This window comes from Cuculus canorus, chromosome 2, assembly GCF_017976375.1.
Source record: "Cuculus canorus isolate bCucCan1 chromosome 2, bCucCan1.pri, whole genome shotgun sequence".
NCBI classification, from domain to species: domain Eukaryota; kingdom Metazoa; phylum Chordata; class Aves; order Cuculiformes; family Cuculidae; genus Cuculus; species Cuculus canorus.
In genome coordinates this window covers 37,067,675-37,084,473 of record NC_071402.1, presented here as the reverse complement: position 1 = coordinate 37,084,473, position 16,799 = coordinate 37,067,675, and the positions used below count along the sequence as shown (strand labels likewise).

At 37.9% G+C, this 16,799-nt stretch overlaps 1 protein-coding gene across 5 annotated transcripts in view; it reads left to right on the top strand.

The window, feature by feature from the left end:
- Positions 1 to 16,799, top strand: part of SGK3 (serum/glucocorticoid regulated kinase family member 3) — a 65,757-nt gene that overhangs the window by 39,449 nt on the left and 9,509 nt on the right. For 4 of the 5 annotated variants that reach the window (XM_054058570.1, XM_054058571.1, XM_054058572.1 and 1 more), the window contains 8 exons: positions 356 to 439; positions 1,746 to 1,818; positions 4,612 to 4,687; positions 11,589 to 11,676; positions 13,682 to 13,731; positions 15,021 to 15,078; positions 15,873 to 15,956; positions 16,055 to 16,186. In XM_054058570.1, the coding sequence (XP_053914545.1) occupies positions 356 to 439; positions 1,746 to 1,818; positions 4,612 to 4,687; positions 11,589 to 11,676; positions 13,682 to 13,731; positions 15,021 to 15,078; positions 15,873 to 15,956; positions 16,055 to 16,186 (645 nt within the window). Of the gene's footprint in view, positions 1 to 355; positions 440 to 1,745; positions 1,819 to 4,611; positions 4,692 to 7,360; positions 7,531 to 11,588; positions 11,677 to 13,681; positions 13,732 to 15,020; positions 15,079 to 15,872; positions 15,957 to 16,054; positions 16,187 to 16,799 lie in introns of those variants that run through there. The other variant, XM_054058573.1, reaches the window with a different exon arrangement.

Here is a 16,799-nt window from a genome sequence, read left to right as displayed (position 1 = left end):
TATTATGGATTATCAAGTTATTAACAAATTTCATAGCAGTTTTTTATAGATTATTATCTGATGGTCAGGTGTTTTTGTTGGATATGAACTAATTTATGAAACTCCATTAATCAGCCTTGTGTTTGTTTTTTTATTTAAACATCAGGTAAGCAAAAACGTATTTCTGTAAAACACCAGACTCTTCTAATCGTTCTTTTAATCATTTTGTTGACTACTTAGCTGTAAGACATATATAGCTCAGCAAGAACATTTACACAGTACATTTGTAACATGCCCATATTTCCACCACAGGTTTAAACCTGGGCGGTTTTATTAAACTTTGCTGTTGGCAATAACTTTATCTTTGTTACTGCAGGTTTACAAGGTCTTGGTCTCAGTTGGCAGAAGTGAATGGTTTGTCCTCAGACGGTATGCAGAGTTTGATAAACTCTACAATACGGTAAGCAAAAGGCAAGCTATGAAATGATGCCAGAATAGCACAAAGTAATGCAGTGTTATAGTTTGAGTTAATTCCCTCATTGAGGAATTTGAGTCAACATTTGATAACTGTAGGAGCCTGTTTAAAGAAAATGACAGGGTGGGTTTTTTAAACTTTGGTTTGTTTGAATTTCAAACTCAAAATCCACATGCCACTTCTTTTTATTGTTGCTTGGGGTCATAGCATACTGAGAGAAACTTGCAGTTTACTGGTTGTCATAACATCTGAAATGTGCGTTTGTTCATGATAGTAAAAATCAATGCAAAAACTTAAAACATCTAAATAGGTAATTTCTCTTCCAGTGTTTTGAATTATTGAAAGCAGTGAACAAATCTTTGTTTCTTAATCTAAACTTTCCGATAAGTCAGTCATGGAAATTGCTACCTTCAGTTTCACAGCCAAATGTTGTGCCAGTGGCCACTTTGATGACTAATTATGGATTTCTTGAGTTTGTTGTGAGAAGAGGATTTCCCCCCTTTTACATAGTGGACAAGCCGGGCAAGTACTTGCTCAGATGCATAGTCGGTTATGTGTGCTGTGTCCTACTTTTCTCTAGCTCTTCATGCTTAGAGCCCACAATTTTTGTTCTAACAAAGAAAGAAATAATTCCTCTGTGATCCACTTAAGAAAAGATCACCAGCACTTTATTTATGCCTCCATGTCCCTTCCAGCATCATAAAACAGGCTGTTTATCTCTTTATAATTTTGACTTAGGGATAGACCACCTGTGGTTTCTAAACCTTTCAGAATGTTGTTTTGGCAAAACCCAGAAGCCTGTATCCCCAGCCCATCTTAAACCTCATTCATACACCTCTATGCGAGCAAGCAAGAAAAATCCCAAACCTAAGAGAGGTAGAGAAATTATGGAGGAAGGAAGGAAAGAGAAGAATAAAACCAATATTGAAATTGTAGCCTACTTTTTTAATCTGGGGAAGTGGAACATCATTTTGGCAGTATTTGCAGAAGATATCTGCAGTAGTCCATAGCTTTCTAAAGTTAGATGGACTTTGAATTTAAAAGGGTATGACTGGAGCAAAAAAGCTGAGTACAGATTGTTTTGGTTTGTTTTTTTTCCCCCAAGTGTACAAGTAGAGAAGATGGCAGAGAGAAGCAGAATTACTAATAATCAGATGTTCAAACTGTTCAAACTATAATGTTTGAACTATAACAATAATGTTCAAACTGTTTGTCAGAAAACAAAAAAAAAGCAATTACTTCTAAGTACTTCAATGTCTAAGCATAGTCCAATTATGTGTTTTGTGTTCAGCTAAAGAAGCAATTTCCCACCATGAACCTGAAGATTCCAGCTAAAAGAATATTTGGAGATAATTTTGATCCCGGTAAGTTATCATCTTGTTACTCATTTTGTCAGCTTCTTTATATGAAAATTGATCTATTCCAGCCTACAAGAAGCTATCTTAGATGAGTTCTACACTAGTCCTCAAAACAGTGACTAAACCGAAGTTTAGTCACGCTTCAGTCAAGAACAGGAACCAGCATAGGTACGTATTCTACCTTGTGGTCTTGAACAAAGTATTGCTTAGTGGCCCACTGCCTTTCTTGCCCTGAAGGGCATAGCTCCTCCTGTATTCAGAATTGTGAGAGATTTTGAATTGTCAGGTCTGATGTCTTCTGTAGAAGAGTTTGAGCTTTTGATTTAAACGTATTCCTAGTAAATTTTAAACTTCTTTTGTGTGGCCTTTTTTTTTTTTCCTCTGAAAAATGAAATAACTAAAGGGTTCATCTTTGCAGGCTTCTGAACTCTCTGTATCTAAATGTGCTTCCTTGTACAGTTTAGATGAAAATGAACCTCTTCCTGCTGTTGTTCCATTTACAGAAGCCTGCCTGATACAAACATGATGTCATCCAGTTAGCAGTGATAGGTCTTAATTAAGCTAGCTCTGCCCACATCAAAATACTAATGGAAAATCACTTGTAAAGTGCATTGGATTAACCTAGGTGGCACCGCTGATGTATAAATAAAAAAGCAGATAGGAGGTCAGGCCTTTACTGTAGGTGTTTATACGTTTCACTCAGGCCATTTTTACTTGAGGATTTTCGTAACGGTCACTGGCAAACCTCTCACCCTCCCTTATCTTGCTGATGTGATCAGAATGTGTTTGTAGTTTCATGTCCTCCTGCACCTGTTTCAAGCATTTAATTTTCCATTTTGCTGATCCAAAGGTGTTGAATTTCTTGGAATGTGGTGTTCTGACTCTTTTAGAGTTCTTTCAGACATAATAATTTTCAGCAGTCATAGTTAATCATCTGGATCCTGACATGAGACTCACTTTTTAATTGAAACAATCAAATGCAAGTGTTCAAGCTCTGATGTCCTCTTCTGATGAAAAGGTCGAAAGTTCTAAATGTATTGTGTGTACAGGAACTTCTTGGTTTGGTTTGTTTTTTTTCCTTTTCTCTGACTTTGGGGGTTTCAGAGTTGGCTTGAAGACCTCGTAAAGTCATGCAGTCTGGTCTGTTGTATAGGCAAATATACAGGTGGGTTTCTTGAAGTCGGATTTAGGAAACTGGAGTTTAAATGGGGAAAAAAATCAAAACCTTAAAGCTTCATTAAAACTATATATGTAAAACACAAGTCCTCAGAATTGTTTTAAATTTCCATGAACTGTGCTTGAAATCCTTAAGAGCATGAGAAACTTAATAGTTCTCAAGATGTTTCTTGCTGGGGGGCAAGGTGGAGATGGAGCCATGATGCTCATTGAAGTAACTCTTTATCTTAACACTGATTTATTGAAGCTTTGATGTAATGTTTCTGTTGGCTTCTGAACTAAGTCATGTATTTTACAAATGGTGAAAAGCTGTTTTACCTATATTAAGTCATGCTTTAAAGTATGCAGCATTGTACTGTTGCTTGAGAGTTCATAAGTGCAATAGAGTGAAACTTAGATATCCCTTTTTCCAAAGTCTACCAAAAATACCATGATGACACACGCTGTCATCTGAACGCTCCATATTTAGTCACCTATTTCAAAATTAGTCTTGTTTGAACTTAAAAAATGAGGCAGAGGGAGATCATAGACACCAGTCAGAATGCAGAGCTAGAATATTACAGAATACTTCTCAGTTGATGTGATGCAGGTGTTTTATCTTCATCATCACGGATTGCTCCGTATACTTAGCATGGCTGATTGTGTTGTACATCCACCATCCTGAAACTGCTGATGTTGGTGACTCCCATAACCTCTTCATGCAAATTTACCTTCCTGTTTGATGTCAGAAATCTGGGATTATTAAATAACCTAACAAGAGTTTAGGGGTTATATCCATGAAACAATATGAACGTTTTTCTTAATATCTGAAATGCAGCTTTTAATTCAAATTTAAAATTTTAGTAGTTGTCAGTAACCTAAATGTGACAGTCATTGGAATACTTTAAAAATTAATACTTAAGTTCAGTATTCTTTTTCCACACGAATCATTGTTGATTGAAGGAATGAAAGACAAGATTATTCTGGTTTTTTTCATGTCAGAGCCCTTTTTCTATTTCAAGTCCCTTCCATATCTTTCCATATTACTGAAGAAAAGCTATGTGTGTTAAGTTTTGGATGAGAGTGGAGATTCTGCAGTTTGTGGGGGTTTTTTTACATTACAGGTGATATCCAAAAGAGAGAGGGGAAAAGAATTTTATTTGGTTGTCTTCATTAGTTACATCCAGGAACTTGCTGCCTGGATGAATTGTGTAACTTTCCCACTGCCATACATACATTATGGAAATTCTGCTTGATGGACTGTTCATGTAAAAACTTGACTTGTGCAACTGATGTCAAGTTTTGCCTATGGCTTTTTTCTGAGTGGAATTGGGTCCTGAAGGGCTCACCCATGCAATGAAGGCTTCACGGCTTAGCCCACTGTGGTTACGTGTTGTTCTTGGCACTCTTAATCCACTTGGCTTTCTACATAACCAGGTAGTTTCATAAAGAAACTGATTTTTTTTTTCTCTCACCTCACTTGGATGTTTTTTCCATATATTTTCATATATTGAATTGATCCTGTTCTTGAACCAATCATGAATCTTTTTAACTGCTGTTCAAGTCCTGAAAAGCCCTACCTTTGAAAATGTCTGTTTCACAAGATGACTGATCATTTTAATATATCTATCTTTTCCTTTCCAGATTTCATTAAACAGAGAAGGGCAGGACTGAATGAATTCATTCAAAATTTAGTTAGACAGCCAGAGCTATGCAACCAGTAAGTAGTTTCACTTCTATTTTACAAGGACATTTTAAAAGCTATGGAATGTCAAATATAAAACTGCAAATTAGATACCTTTAACCAGAAAATGTATTCTACCTGTTCAGTGCCCTTAAATATAAAAAATAAATTTTAATATGGTTGTTCATTCCTTTAAGAAAAATATGCAGACTAATGAACAGTATAAAGATGTCTGTGTTCTGAAACTGGTCTACAAATAAATTTTGGGGCAATTAACTGATTTTAGTTCAAGGGCCACAGGTTCCAGTCTGAGCCCTGTTGCTGTAGGGCCGGTGTTTGTTTTGCCAGTAGATTTACTGTTTGAAAACTCTGCTGTCACTTGCTACTAAGTTGTCCTGGGAGTAAGTCACTGGCTGCATCCTTCTGTTAGAGCAGTGCACGTGTGTACTCCAGAGCTTGTTTTAAGCATGCTAACCAAGTAGCTTAATCACCTTGCTTAGGTAGTTTGGGATAACCAGGCTGACCTGCCTAAAGCTAATGAATAAGCTTGCGCATAAACTGTTCTGTGAGAACAACTGCAGGTGTGTTAACCTCTGTCTGTGGGATGGTGATGGATGAGAGATGGTGGTATGCTAGAGTTGTTAGTTCCAGTTAAATCTGGAGCACGGTGCTTCTGTGTATGAACTGATTTGGGGGTTGAACTGCATTATTCTTTCAGTTTAAATCTATACCTAATCAGTTTCAACTAAATACATGCAGCTTTCTATGTTACTTGGACTAGTAAAATGGTAAAGCTCTATGTGTGGCTGTAGTGTTAAGTAAATGTCTTTAATACGTATCAGTATTATCAGCCTGTCAACACAACCTGTGAAACTGCCTGTTTCCCACAGGGGAAAGAAAAATCTCTTAACAGAATATTGTTGCTGTTTGCTGTGTGCAATCACATCGTTATTATTTTTTTCCAACTAATGAACTATTTAATATCCCATTAACCTGAGATATGTACTTCCTTTCTTTTTTGGAAAGAAGTATCATTTTATATATAGTTCCTAGTGGTAAGTGGAAAAAATTTTGAAACAATCTTTACAGTGAAATAGTTTTCCACTAGAACAAATACTGTGAGGTTTGTGGTTTTAGTTGTGTTCTCCTCTTGGAAAAGTAGAAGGCACTTTAAAATAACTTATTATTGAATTCTAATCTCGTTTGTTTCATTAGGGAAGGACTCTGTTTTTTTAGCACAATCTCCTCCCTTGTTTGGTTGTCAGTATGTCCCAGTACCGAATATTTTGTCTCAAAACAGACTGTGTTTGTTTTCCAAAGGTAAAATGGTGCTTTTTTTATGCATATCACATGATAATGTGTTTAAAAAAAACAAGACAAACCTTAAATCCGCTTGCCTTCTTAAATTCTTGTGACCCTTGAAAAATGTTTTTGCCTCAGATGCATCTGCAGAGAAATCTTAAGTTTCTTGACAGGACACTGAGCCTGTCTGATCTATTAAAATGACTTAAACCAGTATCAAGAAATAGGTCTTATAAAGTCAGCTTTTGGTGCTGTTGAAAGTGTGTTAAATAAAAAGCTTATTAGGCATAGTTCTAAACTAAAATAGAGACTGAATTTTGTCTTGTGCTGTTCTTCTCCTCTCCACCCTTAAAGTAAGTGTTTTTGTGTGGGAGAAGCAGCCTTTAATTGACAATTCAGTGCAAAACCATTTAATTTTATAGTAATTCCTCTGTTGTTTGTCTTTTAATAACTGCAAGGTACATTGTTTTTCTGGAGCGAACTTTGTTACGTTTTGCAGTGCTCCATTGCAACAAATCCTGTTAATAATGACATGATCTGTCACTTCTCTATGTGCCAATGAATGTTATTAGTGAAGAAATACCAAAACTCTATAACCTTGGTTGGTGGTGGGTTGGTTTTGTTTTAAAATCTTCTAGAAAGTACTTACGGAATATGTGGTGACTGAGTCTCCACAGATAGTCCGCATTGTTACTTTCTGAGACTGTTCTGTCTTAATGTGCTATTTAAATTTGATCTTAGGTAAAATAACTTGGGTAAAGTTATGAAAGGTGCAAGGAAATCTTAGGGGCCTATGCATTTTCACAGAACTTTAAATGCGGCCACCTTCAACTAAATCTCTTAAGCATTCAACCCAGTATTGGGATGTCATATTTTTAAGTTCTGCATAGGAAAACTGTTTGACTAAAAGCTTAAGAATGGTTCATGATGATGTCCCCGTTTCTGGAAAGGAAGGAAGCTAAACATCTGAATTGGAAAGCATAAATATTAAGTTCACTGTGTCCAAGATGGTAATAGTCATGTTATTCTCTGACATGTGCAGTACTGTGTTCTTCTATTCTTTTTTTTTTTTTCTGTTTTGTTTTCCCCTTTCTCCTCTAGTGGCCTTTGTTCTTGGGTCTGACATGTTTGTTGAGTATTGCATCAACCCCAAACCTTTCTACTCAACAAAACCCTGAAGTGCTTGAGTGATTAGAGAAACCCTGTGATGGTTGATAAGGATATATCCAAAAATATATGTCAGGTGGAATACAAGGGGGAGATCACAGAATCACCAGGTTGGAAAGGACCCATTGGATCATCGAGTCCAACCATTGGCTTAAAATGAATTGGGAATTAAGGGGAATATCTTCAAGGTGCATTTATTCAGCTAACTGTATGTGATAAAGAACTTGCTTTCACGGGTAGAATAGAGAAGAAATGTCACGAGAGACTGATATCTGGTGATGCATTCCCCTTGCTGACTGAATAGGAGCTGGAAGTTTGTTACTTGCGAACGCTGCTGGACCCCCTAAATCATGGAGCAACTGTTCAAATCGGGCTGCTCGCCCCCTCAAATGTTGGTCTTCATTGAAAAAGTAATGCATTTAATTGTCTGTCAGAACACGTCCAAAGAAAATCTGTTTGAATCTTAATGTGTAATAGAGGGTGCATTAAAGATGTAACGTAGTTATTTTTAAATAGTGCAAAGTAGCTCCTTAATGAAAATGAGGACATTTGCATAACACTTTAAGAACACAAGGATGACAATACCCTGCAACCTCTCTGGGGATATGAGTTATCAGCTCTTTAAGTGAGAAGCAGAGTTCTGCATTTCTTCCCTCAAAGTGACTGGATCTTTCCGGTTTCAAAGCCTGATGAATACAAAGCCCCTGGTTTGTAAGATCCGTGTCATGCAAGCCTTTCATTATATCAGTTGTACACTTTTAAAATCCTACTGTGCATTATGGCTTTTTGAGACTTTCTTTTCTGTTAGAAAGATGGTAGCGTTTTACTTTTCTGTTTGTTTTATTATTTTAGAGGTGTGTGGAGAAGAAGAAAGGAGCTGGGCACCATTATTTAGATAAAACGTGTTCCAAACTTTAAGGTTCTGTCACTGGCAGTTTTACCATTTTGCTTCAAAATTTCTGTAACTTTTTGGACTTTTTCCTATTTTTGGATATATCCAAAAGTTTTTGTGTGGCTTCATATGTTCCTGCAGGAAGGCTAATGCAGAATAAGTATCATGGAAGGAACTGGAGATAATTCATAAACTAAATTTTTCCAGTCAATCCAGATAAAAATCCAGACATACCCAATTTTCTTTGGTAGTATATGTAAAACATGTGTCAAGGATCCCTTTTTAAACTGTTTGCCTGGTCCTTTAATTTTGTATGCAACGCTATTTTAGGAACAGCTTCAGTGTATTTTAAAATATATGGAGTTAGGACATGAGCTAATATAGCATACAAGTCCTACCAACCTATGTAGCATTTTGAATAACATGCTGCAGTTCTGGCTAAGAAATTGGTATATTAAACTTTTTATTTTCAATCACTGCTTCTTTGCAGTGCTTTTCAAAAGTACAAACGTGAACAGTGTAACATTGATGAGTTAGGCTTCTGGGTTCCATGTATTGCAGAGATTGTGGAACACCCTGCAACTGTACAGCAGCCTTATATCATAAACAGATTTCTCTTTTTGGTTTTTTTCTGCTGTGGATTCAGTCATGGACAAAGTTACTATAGTAACTATTTGAGATGTATTACAACATGCTCTATTTAGTCAGCCAGTTGTCCAGATTAATTAATGCTGAAAGGTAATTAAGGTTTAATTTTGTTGTTTTGTGTCGCAAAAAGCATTACCTATAACTTTTCATTCTTGATTTTACTATATCCAAAGATTTTTAAACTTAAATTGTTGCATCATAAGCTAATTCTACTACAATATTCAAACCATGGTGATTTTTGTCTTCCTGAGATGCGGGTTACTAGACAGACCGTGAAATAGATCAGAATAAGGAGTTCACGTAAGATGGGAAGAATTAAACTGAAATCACAGAATCATAGAAAGGTTTGGGTTGGAAGGGACCTTAAAGATTATCCAGTTCCAACCCCCCTGCCATGGGCAGGGATACCTCCCACTAAATCAGGCTGCCCAAAGCCCCATCCAACCTGGCCTTGAACACCTCCAGGGATGGGCAGCCACAGCTTCCCTGGGCAACCTGTGACAGAGCCTTACCTTTCTCATGGTGAAAAAATTCCTCCTTATGTCTAGTCTAAATCTTCCCCCTTCCAATTTAAAGCCATTCCTCCTATTCCTATCACTACATGCCCTTGTAAACAGTCCCTCCCCGGCCTTCTTGTAGCCCTTTCAGGTACCAGCAGGTCGCTATAAGGTCTCCTTGGAGCCTTCTCTTCTCCAGGCTGAGCAACCCCAACTCTTTCAGCCTGTCCTCATATGGGAGGTGCTCCAGTCCTCTGATCTTCTTTGTAGCCCTCCTCTGGACCCGTTTCAACAGCTCCATATCCTTCTTACGTTGATGATTCCAGAACTGGACACAATACTCCAGATGAGGTCTCACAAGAGAGGAATAGAGGAGCGGAGTCACCTCCCTCGACCTGCTGGCCACGCTTCTTTTGACACAGCCCAGGATATGGTTGGCCTTCTGGGCTGCGAGCGCACATTGCTGGCTCATGTTGAGCTTCTCATTGACCAGCACCCCCACGTCCTTCTCCACAGGGCTGTTCTCAATCACATCCTCCCCCATCCAGGTATAGAGGTGAGGCTGACAGATCGGTAGTTCCCAGGGTCATCTTTTCTACATTTTCTGAAAATGGGCACAATGTTGCCCTTCTTCCAGTCAGCAGGAACCTCTCCTGACTGCTGTGACTTTTCAAATATCACGGAGAGTGGCCTGGCAACCACATTAGCCAATTCCCTCAGGACTCTGGAATGCATCTCATCAGGTCCCCTGTTCAGGTTCCTCATGTGGTCACAAACCTGATCCTCCACTACAGTGGGAGGGGGTTTACCCCCCTGGTCCCCTTCTTGTTGCCCATTGACCCAGGAGGGGTGAGGAGAGCGGTTGTCTTTGAAGTCTGAGGCAAAAAAGTTGTTGAGTACTCCAGCCTTCTCCTCACCTGTTGGTACGAGGTCACCGTTTTCATTCATCAGTTGGTGTACACTTTCTTTAACCTTCCTTTTCTGATTGACGTACCTGTAGAAGCTAAAATGACAGTGAGAAATTGTGTCTTTTTGCTTTATTTTAGACTTGAAAGGCTGAAGGTAACTAAAACAGATTTCAAATAGGGTTTAGGAACAGTGAATGTGAGCAGCGGCAACTGGGGACCTCAGGTAGCCTAGGACATGAATTAGGTTCCGTAATGCTAGTATGAAATACAGGAGCTGGAGTGATGTCAGAAAGAGCTCATCTCTTGCCTCTTGCTTGTGGTACTCTCTTTACAGGAGTGTGGAGGGTGAAGTGGATTGCAAATAGGAAAGCAAATATATCTACTTCTTATATAAAACTACTCTGTTTTATATATGCTAGAGGTAAGGTAAAAGAGCAGCTCCATAGTAAGTGCTTTCCTTGTACTGAATGGCTCATGCAGCGTTTCCAGTCAGTGACTGCCCTGAGGCCTTCTCAAAGGACTTTATCACTGAAATTTAGATAAGATTTCTTCCTTGATAAGCAGACTGCCTTTTAGTGAACTGAAGGAATTTGAAAGTTTCACTGCATCTCTTTCAAGGGATGTACAGACTATATGTGATACCCATTTGTTTAGCAATTAATTGTGTGTCATTTGTATTACATTATTCTTTACTGACTTACTGTGCTGTGGTTTAGAGGGACATTACATTCTTTCGAACTTATGTTGGGTAAGTCTTGCTTCCTGGGAGTGGGTTCTTAGAATCCTTTTACTTTCTCTCTTTTCTCCCAGCCTTCTTTCCCCAGCCCCCACCAAGACAGAACCTCAAAACCAATGCTGTAGTTAAAATGCTTCTCTTTAGGCACTGTGGTAACCTTGTAGTCTCTCTTGCCAGTTCCTGAAGGACAGCCTTTGTGTCCCACAGCTGACTGGAAGGATTTCTTAACATTGTCTTGTCAGTGCCCACCTAGAATGCATTCTGAACACAAAATCCCCATCTTCCTCTTCAAAGCAAATGGGGACAAGAGAGTTACTACCACGTACCTCCTGGGACATGCACCTCTCTTTGGGATACAGACTACGTATTTAATTCTGTATTGTGTTGGACTATTTCATTAATTTTGGAAAACTAGAAATAGTTATAAATTCTTCAGGTTTTTGAAAGAAAGTTGGTTTCCTGGTGGTTGCTAGCAAGTTAGAACTCGTGCTTTGGAAAGTGTTTGTTCTCCTAATAATTACCTTTTGATGCATTTCCTTATGTCTTTACATGCTTCTGCTTTAATATCTCAGGTTTTTGCAAGTGGAAAATTTTATGTACAGTATGTAACACATTCAGCAGTTGAATTATGTTGCTGTAAAAGCATTTCTTGTACACAGAATTTAAACATAAAACTTTGTGATGAGTAACTCTTCTGTACGCTGCTGTTCAATCCTATGCTGCTTATGATTATGGCTGAAAGTTGTGCAGATTATCGGTGTGCTAATGAAGTTAACTCTGTTTGTAGCCCAGATGTCAGAGCATTTCTTCAGATGGATAACCCAAAACACCAGTCGGATCCATCTGAAGATGAAGATGAAAGGAGCAGTCGGAAGGTAATACAAAAAATAGAACAGTTTTCTAAATTTTGGCTGCTTGAGGTGAATCTGAAGTATATTTTTGACTGAAGATTACTGGTTGGTTTCACAATAAATCCCCTCCATGCTCTTTTAAATAAATGTGTTCCACTGTGGGCTAAAAGATATTTTTCTGTCAGATGTGAACTGCAGAGAGAGGTAAAAGTGGTTACTAGCTTTGTCTTGCTTCTTCCCCACTTGCTATGGGAGTTAAAGAAACAACTTTAGTCACAGCTGTCACAGTTTTTGCAACCTCTTCAAAGATTCTTACTCAGAACATCTGGCAACGAGCAGGGGAGACTGAATGTTTAATTGTCTTCTTGTTTGCTTGAGTGGTTTTTTTTTAAAGAAGGAGAGAAATGTAATTCTCTCAGGGGGAAAAAATATCCAGCCTTTCTAAAAGTCACTCAGGAACAAGGATGGATTTGATTTCATTTCGAATATAACACTGTGTGAGGTCAGAAGCCTCTTCTGTCACAAAAGGCATGGCTATATGGATTCCCTGAAAATGACTTTACAGTCCCCAGAAACAGTGCCGTTTTGGGGGTGGGGAGGGAGAGTATTTCTAGGAATGCAGAAGTGCCATATTTAAGTTTATTTTCTTTATTGCTTGCTCCTTGGCATACAGGTGTAAGCTTAGTAGTTCTTTTCTTATTCAGCCTCTGTTAAAGATGTAAGAATTGTCATTTTGGTTTGTATGTGATCCACATTTAGTGTTTTCTGAAAGTTTGACTGCTAAGGATACAAGTCTTTGCTGCTTTTTTTTTTTTATTTTTAATGAGTGCTTGTCAGCACTGTGAGCATGCAGTGAAAATCTAATTTAAATACTGTTTTCTCCCTCCTTTTGAAATGTACTTTAAGTAATACAGAATGATCTAAACCTTCTGTGGAAAATTAATGATGTGTCATGCCACAGCAAGTTCCAGAATGGGAAGAGAGCTAATGCGTAATGGCCTGGACCACTGGCTTTGATAGGAAATTCACTTTCCCGTAGTTACTCCAGATGATGCAGCTGAATAATAAGGAGCAAAAACAAACCCCCAAGAAAAAAAATCCCCCAACTTACATAGTAGCGTTACAAAACAAGGGTAGTGTGACAACAAATCAAGTGTAGCGTGATTCTGTGAAAACTATCTAGTACCATTGGGTGATTGGCTTTTGTTAATGAATAGTGGCATCCAGAGCTGCTGTACGAGCATCTCTGCCTCTGTAGCAGTACTGGTTTTGTAATGCCTGCTAGGCTGTTCCCAGGTACCTTGTATTTGAGTGTAGTTTATCCTTCTCTGATAAAGTCCAAAACCACAATGAGGTACTGCTTTTTACATCAAAAACAAAGTGGAGAAAATTACCTAAATGACAGTGTCACCTTCTTCTTCCTGTCATTACAAGTTCTGTATGGGTGTCTATTGGTAAGATTCATGCCATCCCTGGAATTGAGTTAGTTAGCCTTTAATGTCAGGGTAGAAAAGGTTGGTAATACTTTTCGGGGGCAGGGAGAATGTTCGCTTCTGGTTGTTTGTTTTTTTTTTAAAGCACCATGTCTTTCATTAGAATTATTTTATTGTTAAGATCTCTTGAAAATTAGAATAAAAGGTAGAAAATGTGTTCGTAGAGCAAATGCAGAAACGGTTAAGTTCTGGATGAGGAACAAGTTGTTTGCTGAAATGCTCTTAAAGTTTTTGTTCCTAATCTTTTCCTCTGTGTCTGGATGCAATTATTTTATTACCTTCATCCTTGAATCTGAAGTGTGTAGAAACAATTTGACAAGGTGATGATGGCCAGGTATTTCAACTTAGGAAGTTTCCGGTCTGGATGTTAGATTTCTTTAAAAGTCTGCTGTAACAAGTGTAAAGGTATGGATTGAGCAGATTGAGGAAATTAGTTGAGTATTTTGAAATTAATATTGGTTAAACTACAAGAGTAAAAATTAAAAAAAAAAAATAAAAAAAAAATTTAAAATAAACCTCTTTGTCTCTCCCAACAGTTAAATTCTACCTCACAGAATATCAACCTGGGACCATCTGGAAATCCTCAGTAGGTTTCAGTTAAATTTAATTAAAATATAGTACAATTTAATGTAAACTTTTTATTTTAATGAAATTTTATCAAAATTAATTTTAATACCTGAAAAATTAGACTAAGTGTAATTGTTAATAGTGTGAAAAGATCTTTGGCCTTTATTTATTAATTTCACTGCTGTCGAGGAAGCAAAACATTTAATCCTGTGCTAAATAAACAACCGCTTTTAATACATTTCTTTCCTTTTTACCTTCAGATTGTGTTAGTCTGCTCTCCTTTTACTAAAGGATGCTATAGCAAAGATGGCCTTGGGGCTCACAACTGTTAAGAATGTGAACAGTTTCTGAAAACAAGTTTGTTTTAATGCAGGGCAAAGGAGTAGCTTGCCTTGTCACTACTACAGACCTAGTTACTGCAGTCATAAGTTGCTTCTCTGTTTGGTGTCTTCTGTAGAATTTCTGTTCACAGTTCTAAGTGAATCTGTGCTTTTCTCATCTAGATAACTGCTATTTTGGTTTTGCTTTCCTCGCAGATTTGTTCTGGGCAAACAGGAGGAAATGCTTACTAGATTGCAGGAAGAAATGAAATTTAAGAGTACTTCCCGTCAGGGGCAGTAAATGGATAGGTGTGTGGTGATGTAACTATTGTTTCACGATTTGAAAACAGGCATAATTGTTTTGCTGACAAAAATATCTCTGCATTGTATTTATGAAAAAGTGAGAGAATCCTGGGAAATAACTGAAAGGAGTTGTCATGTGGAAAGTGGAAAAACTGAGAGTGAGTTCATATGTACACACGTAGAGGAGGAGGATGTTAGGGCCTCACTCCTTTCACTGTAATTTAAAATGACGGAGGGGAGGATGGGATAAGCAAAAAGAGGAGACATAACAAACTTGATCCTTCTTTGCCTGGTGTAAGTTTTGAGAATCCATTTGGCCCTCTGGCAATGAGAAATAGAGTCCAGGAAAAGTCATGGGGAAATGGAGACTTAAAAATAACAAGAAATTAGACTATGGAGAATAAAAGAACAGTCTTGCTCCCTCTTTACATCTTAAACTAAACAAAATAAAAAAACCCTCAAACTCGAAGGATGTAACCTGAACGCGTTTCCTGGAGGAAAATGGAATTGCAAAATGAAGAGTTGTTGTCTCCAAGGGAAGGTCTGCAGAAGTCCTGGGTGTTGGGTAGAATGAAGAATAAAGAGGGGGTGCTAGCAGGCCATTCTTCTCACCTTACATCTCAAGTGCTACACTAGACTGTCATTTCTGCCCAGGTGACCTGTCTTCTTCCTAAATATCTTTCAGCGCTAAACCAACAGACTTTGATTTCCTGAAAGTTATTGGGAAAGGCAGCTTTGGCAAGGTGAGCTTTCTTATTACCGTGTCTTATCCTGGTATGAGGATGCCAGCTGGTGGCTTGTGCATTGTGACTAGACTTGGCCAGAGGTTTTGGAAGTGGTATCAGTCTAAGGTGGCGCGTAAACTGTCAAGTTGGATCCCTGGTGATGCTTCTTTATAGCCCTGCCATATTTAACCCAGTGTGGCAGTTGATTGCCTCAATCTCTTGTTGGGAGTAACAAAAGGGAGCATTTCCCTTTCTCATTAACAGCAACAGGGATCCTCTGTTTCTCCCAGAGAGGAAGGGAGGTACCCCTGTGCTTATGCAGCGGCCGGAGTGTGAATTGTAGGTTTCCCTTTGTTGGCATGGACTGTTTCGTGAAACCGGTAATGCTATGGAACAGTGTAAGCAACAGCCCATTGGGAAGTGACAAATATTACTATTCTACAGAGATGCAACAAAGAACGCTCCTTGAAATCTTTGATTTTGGGTTATTTTTCAAGTTGTTTTTCATCATTAAATTATCTTTAAAGCTTAGAAAAGCAGCTATAATTGATCCTGATAGAGATTCAGCAAGTCCCGGAAAACAAATATAATTCAATCTTTCATAATGCCACTATCATGATAGATTTTACTGAACTGTAAGTTCATTCTTTTGGTGACTATCTTGCTGATTCACTGTATTAAAAGCAAAGAAACTTCATTGGGAAAAAAAAAGTAGCACAAATACTTTCTAGTTATGCTGAATTTATGAAAGTATTACTAATAGAACATGAACTGCAGCAATCACATTTCCTCACTTGTTTTGAATTTCACAGGTTCTTCTTGCAAAACGAAAACTGGATGGGAAATACTATGCTGTCAAAGTGCTGCAGAAAAAAATTGTTCTTAATAGGAAAGAGGTGAAGAGAAATATTCTTTTTCCATCCACCTCCCTTCCTTTTTCCCCTTAATTACAAAATCATTCTGGTTTACTTATTGGTCTTTTACTTCCTTACAGCAAAAACATATTATGGCTGAACGTAATGTGCTCTTGAAAAATGTGAAACATCCATTTTTGGTTGGATTACATTACTCATTCCAAACAACAGAAAAGCTTTATTTTGTCCTGGATTTTGTTAATGGAGGAGAGGTATGTGATGGTTGTGTTTGGATTTGAGGCTCTCCATTTTGCTAATTCTAGGTGGAAGGGGTGAAATAATCCTTTACAATGGACTGTTTGGATTTGAGGCTCTCCATTTTGCTAATTCTAGGTGGAAGGGGTGAAATAATCCTTTACAATGGACTACGATTAGTATTCTCCCAGTTTTGAAAATCCCATTACTTTGTGCAGTTACTGTAGACTTCTGTAGCTGTTCAGCCCCTGATCCTCATCTTATCAACAGCTTTGATCCCAAACTTATTCATGGTTGTCAGATACAAATACTGTATTTTACAGTTACGTGAAGTTAACTTAATTATTAATTAATCTGATGTTGGCATTTTTCACCATGTAAAACTCCCTTTTCCTCTTGTGTCTGTATTAGCTGAGATGCCAGTATTTCAAAAGTGGAAGGAAGGAAACTGGCAACTGAATTTACTTCATTCATATTATTGGGAACCTTGGGAATATTCTGTAGCTTTGCATGGTCTAATTACTTATTTCCAAATAGCCTTGTCCTCAGGGTTCTTTTCCTTGAAATGGTGCTGTTGAATCCTAAAAGCCATTAAGTAACTTGAGGGAAAACTTGTGAAGAAAATGGAGA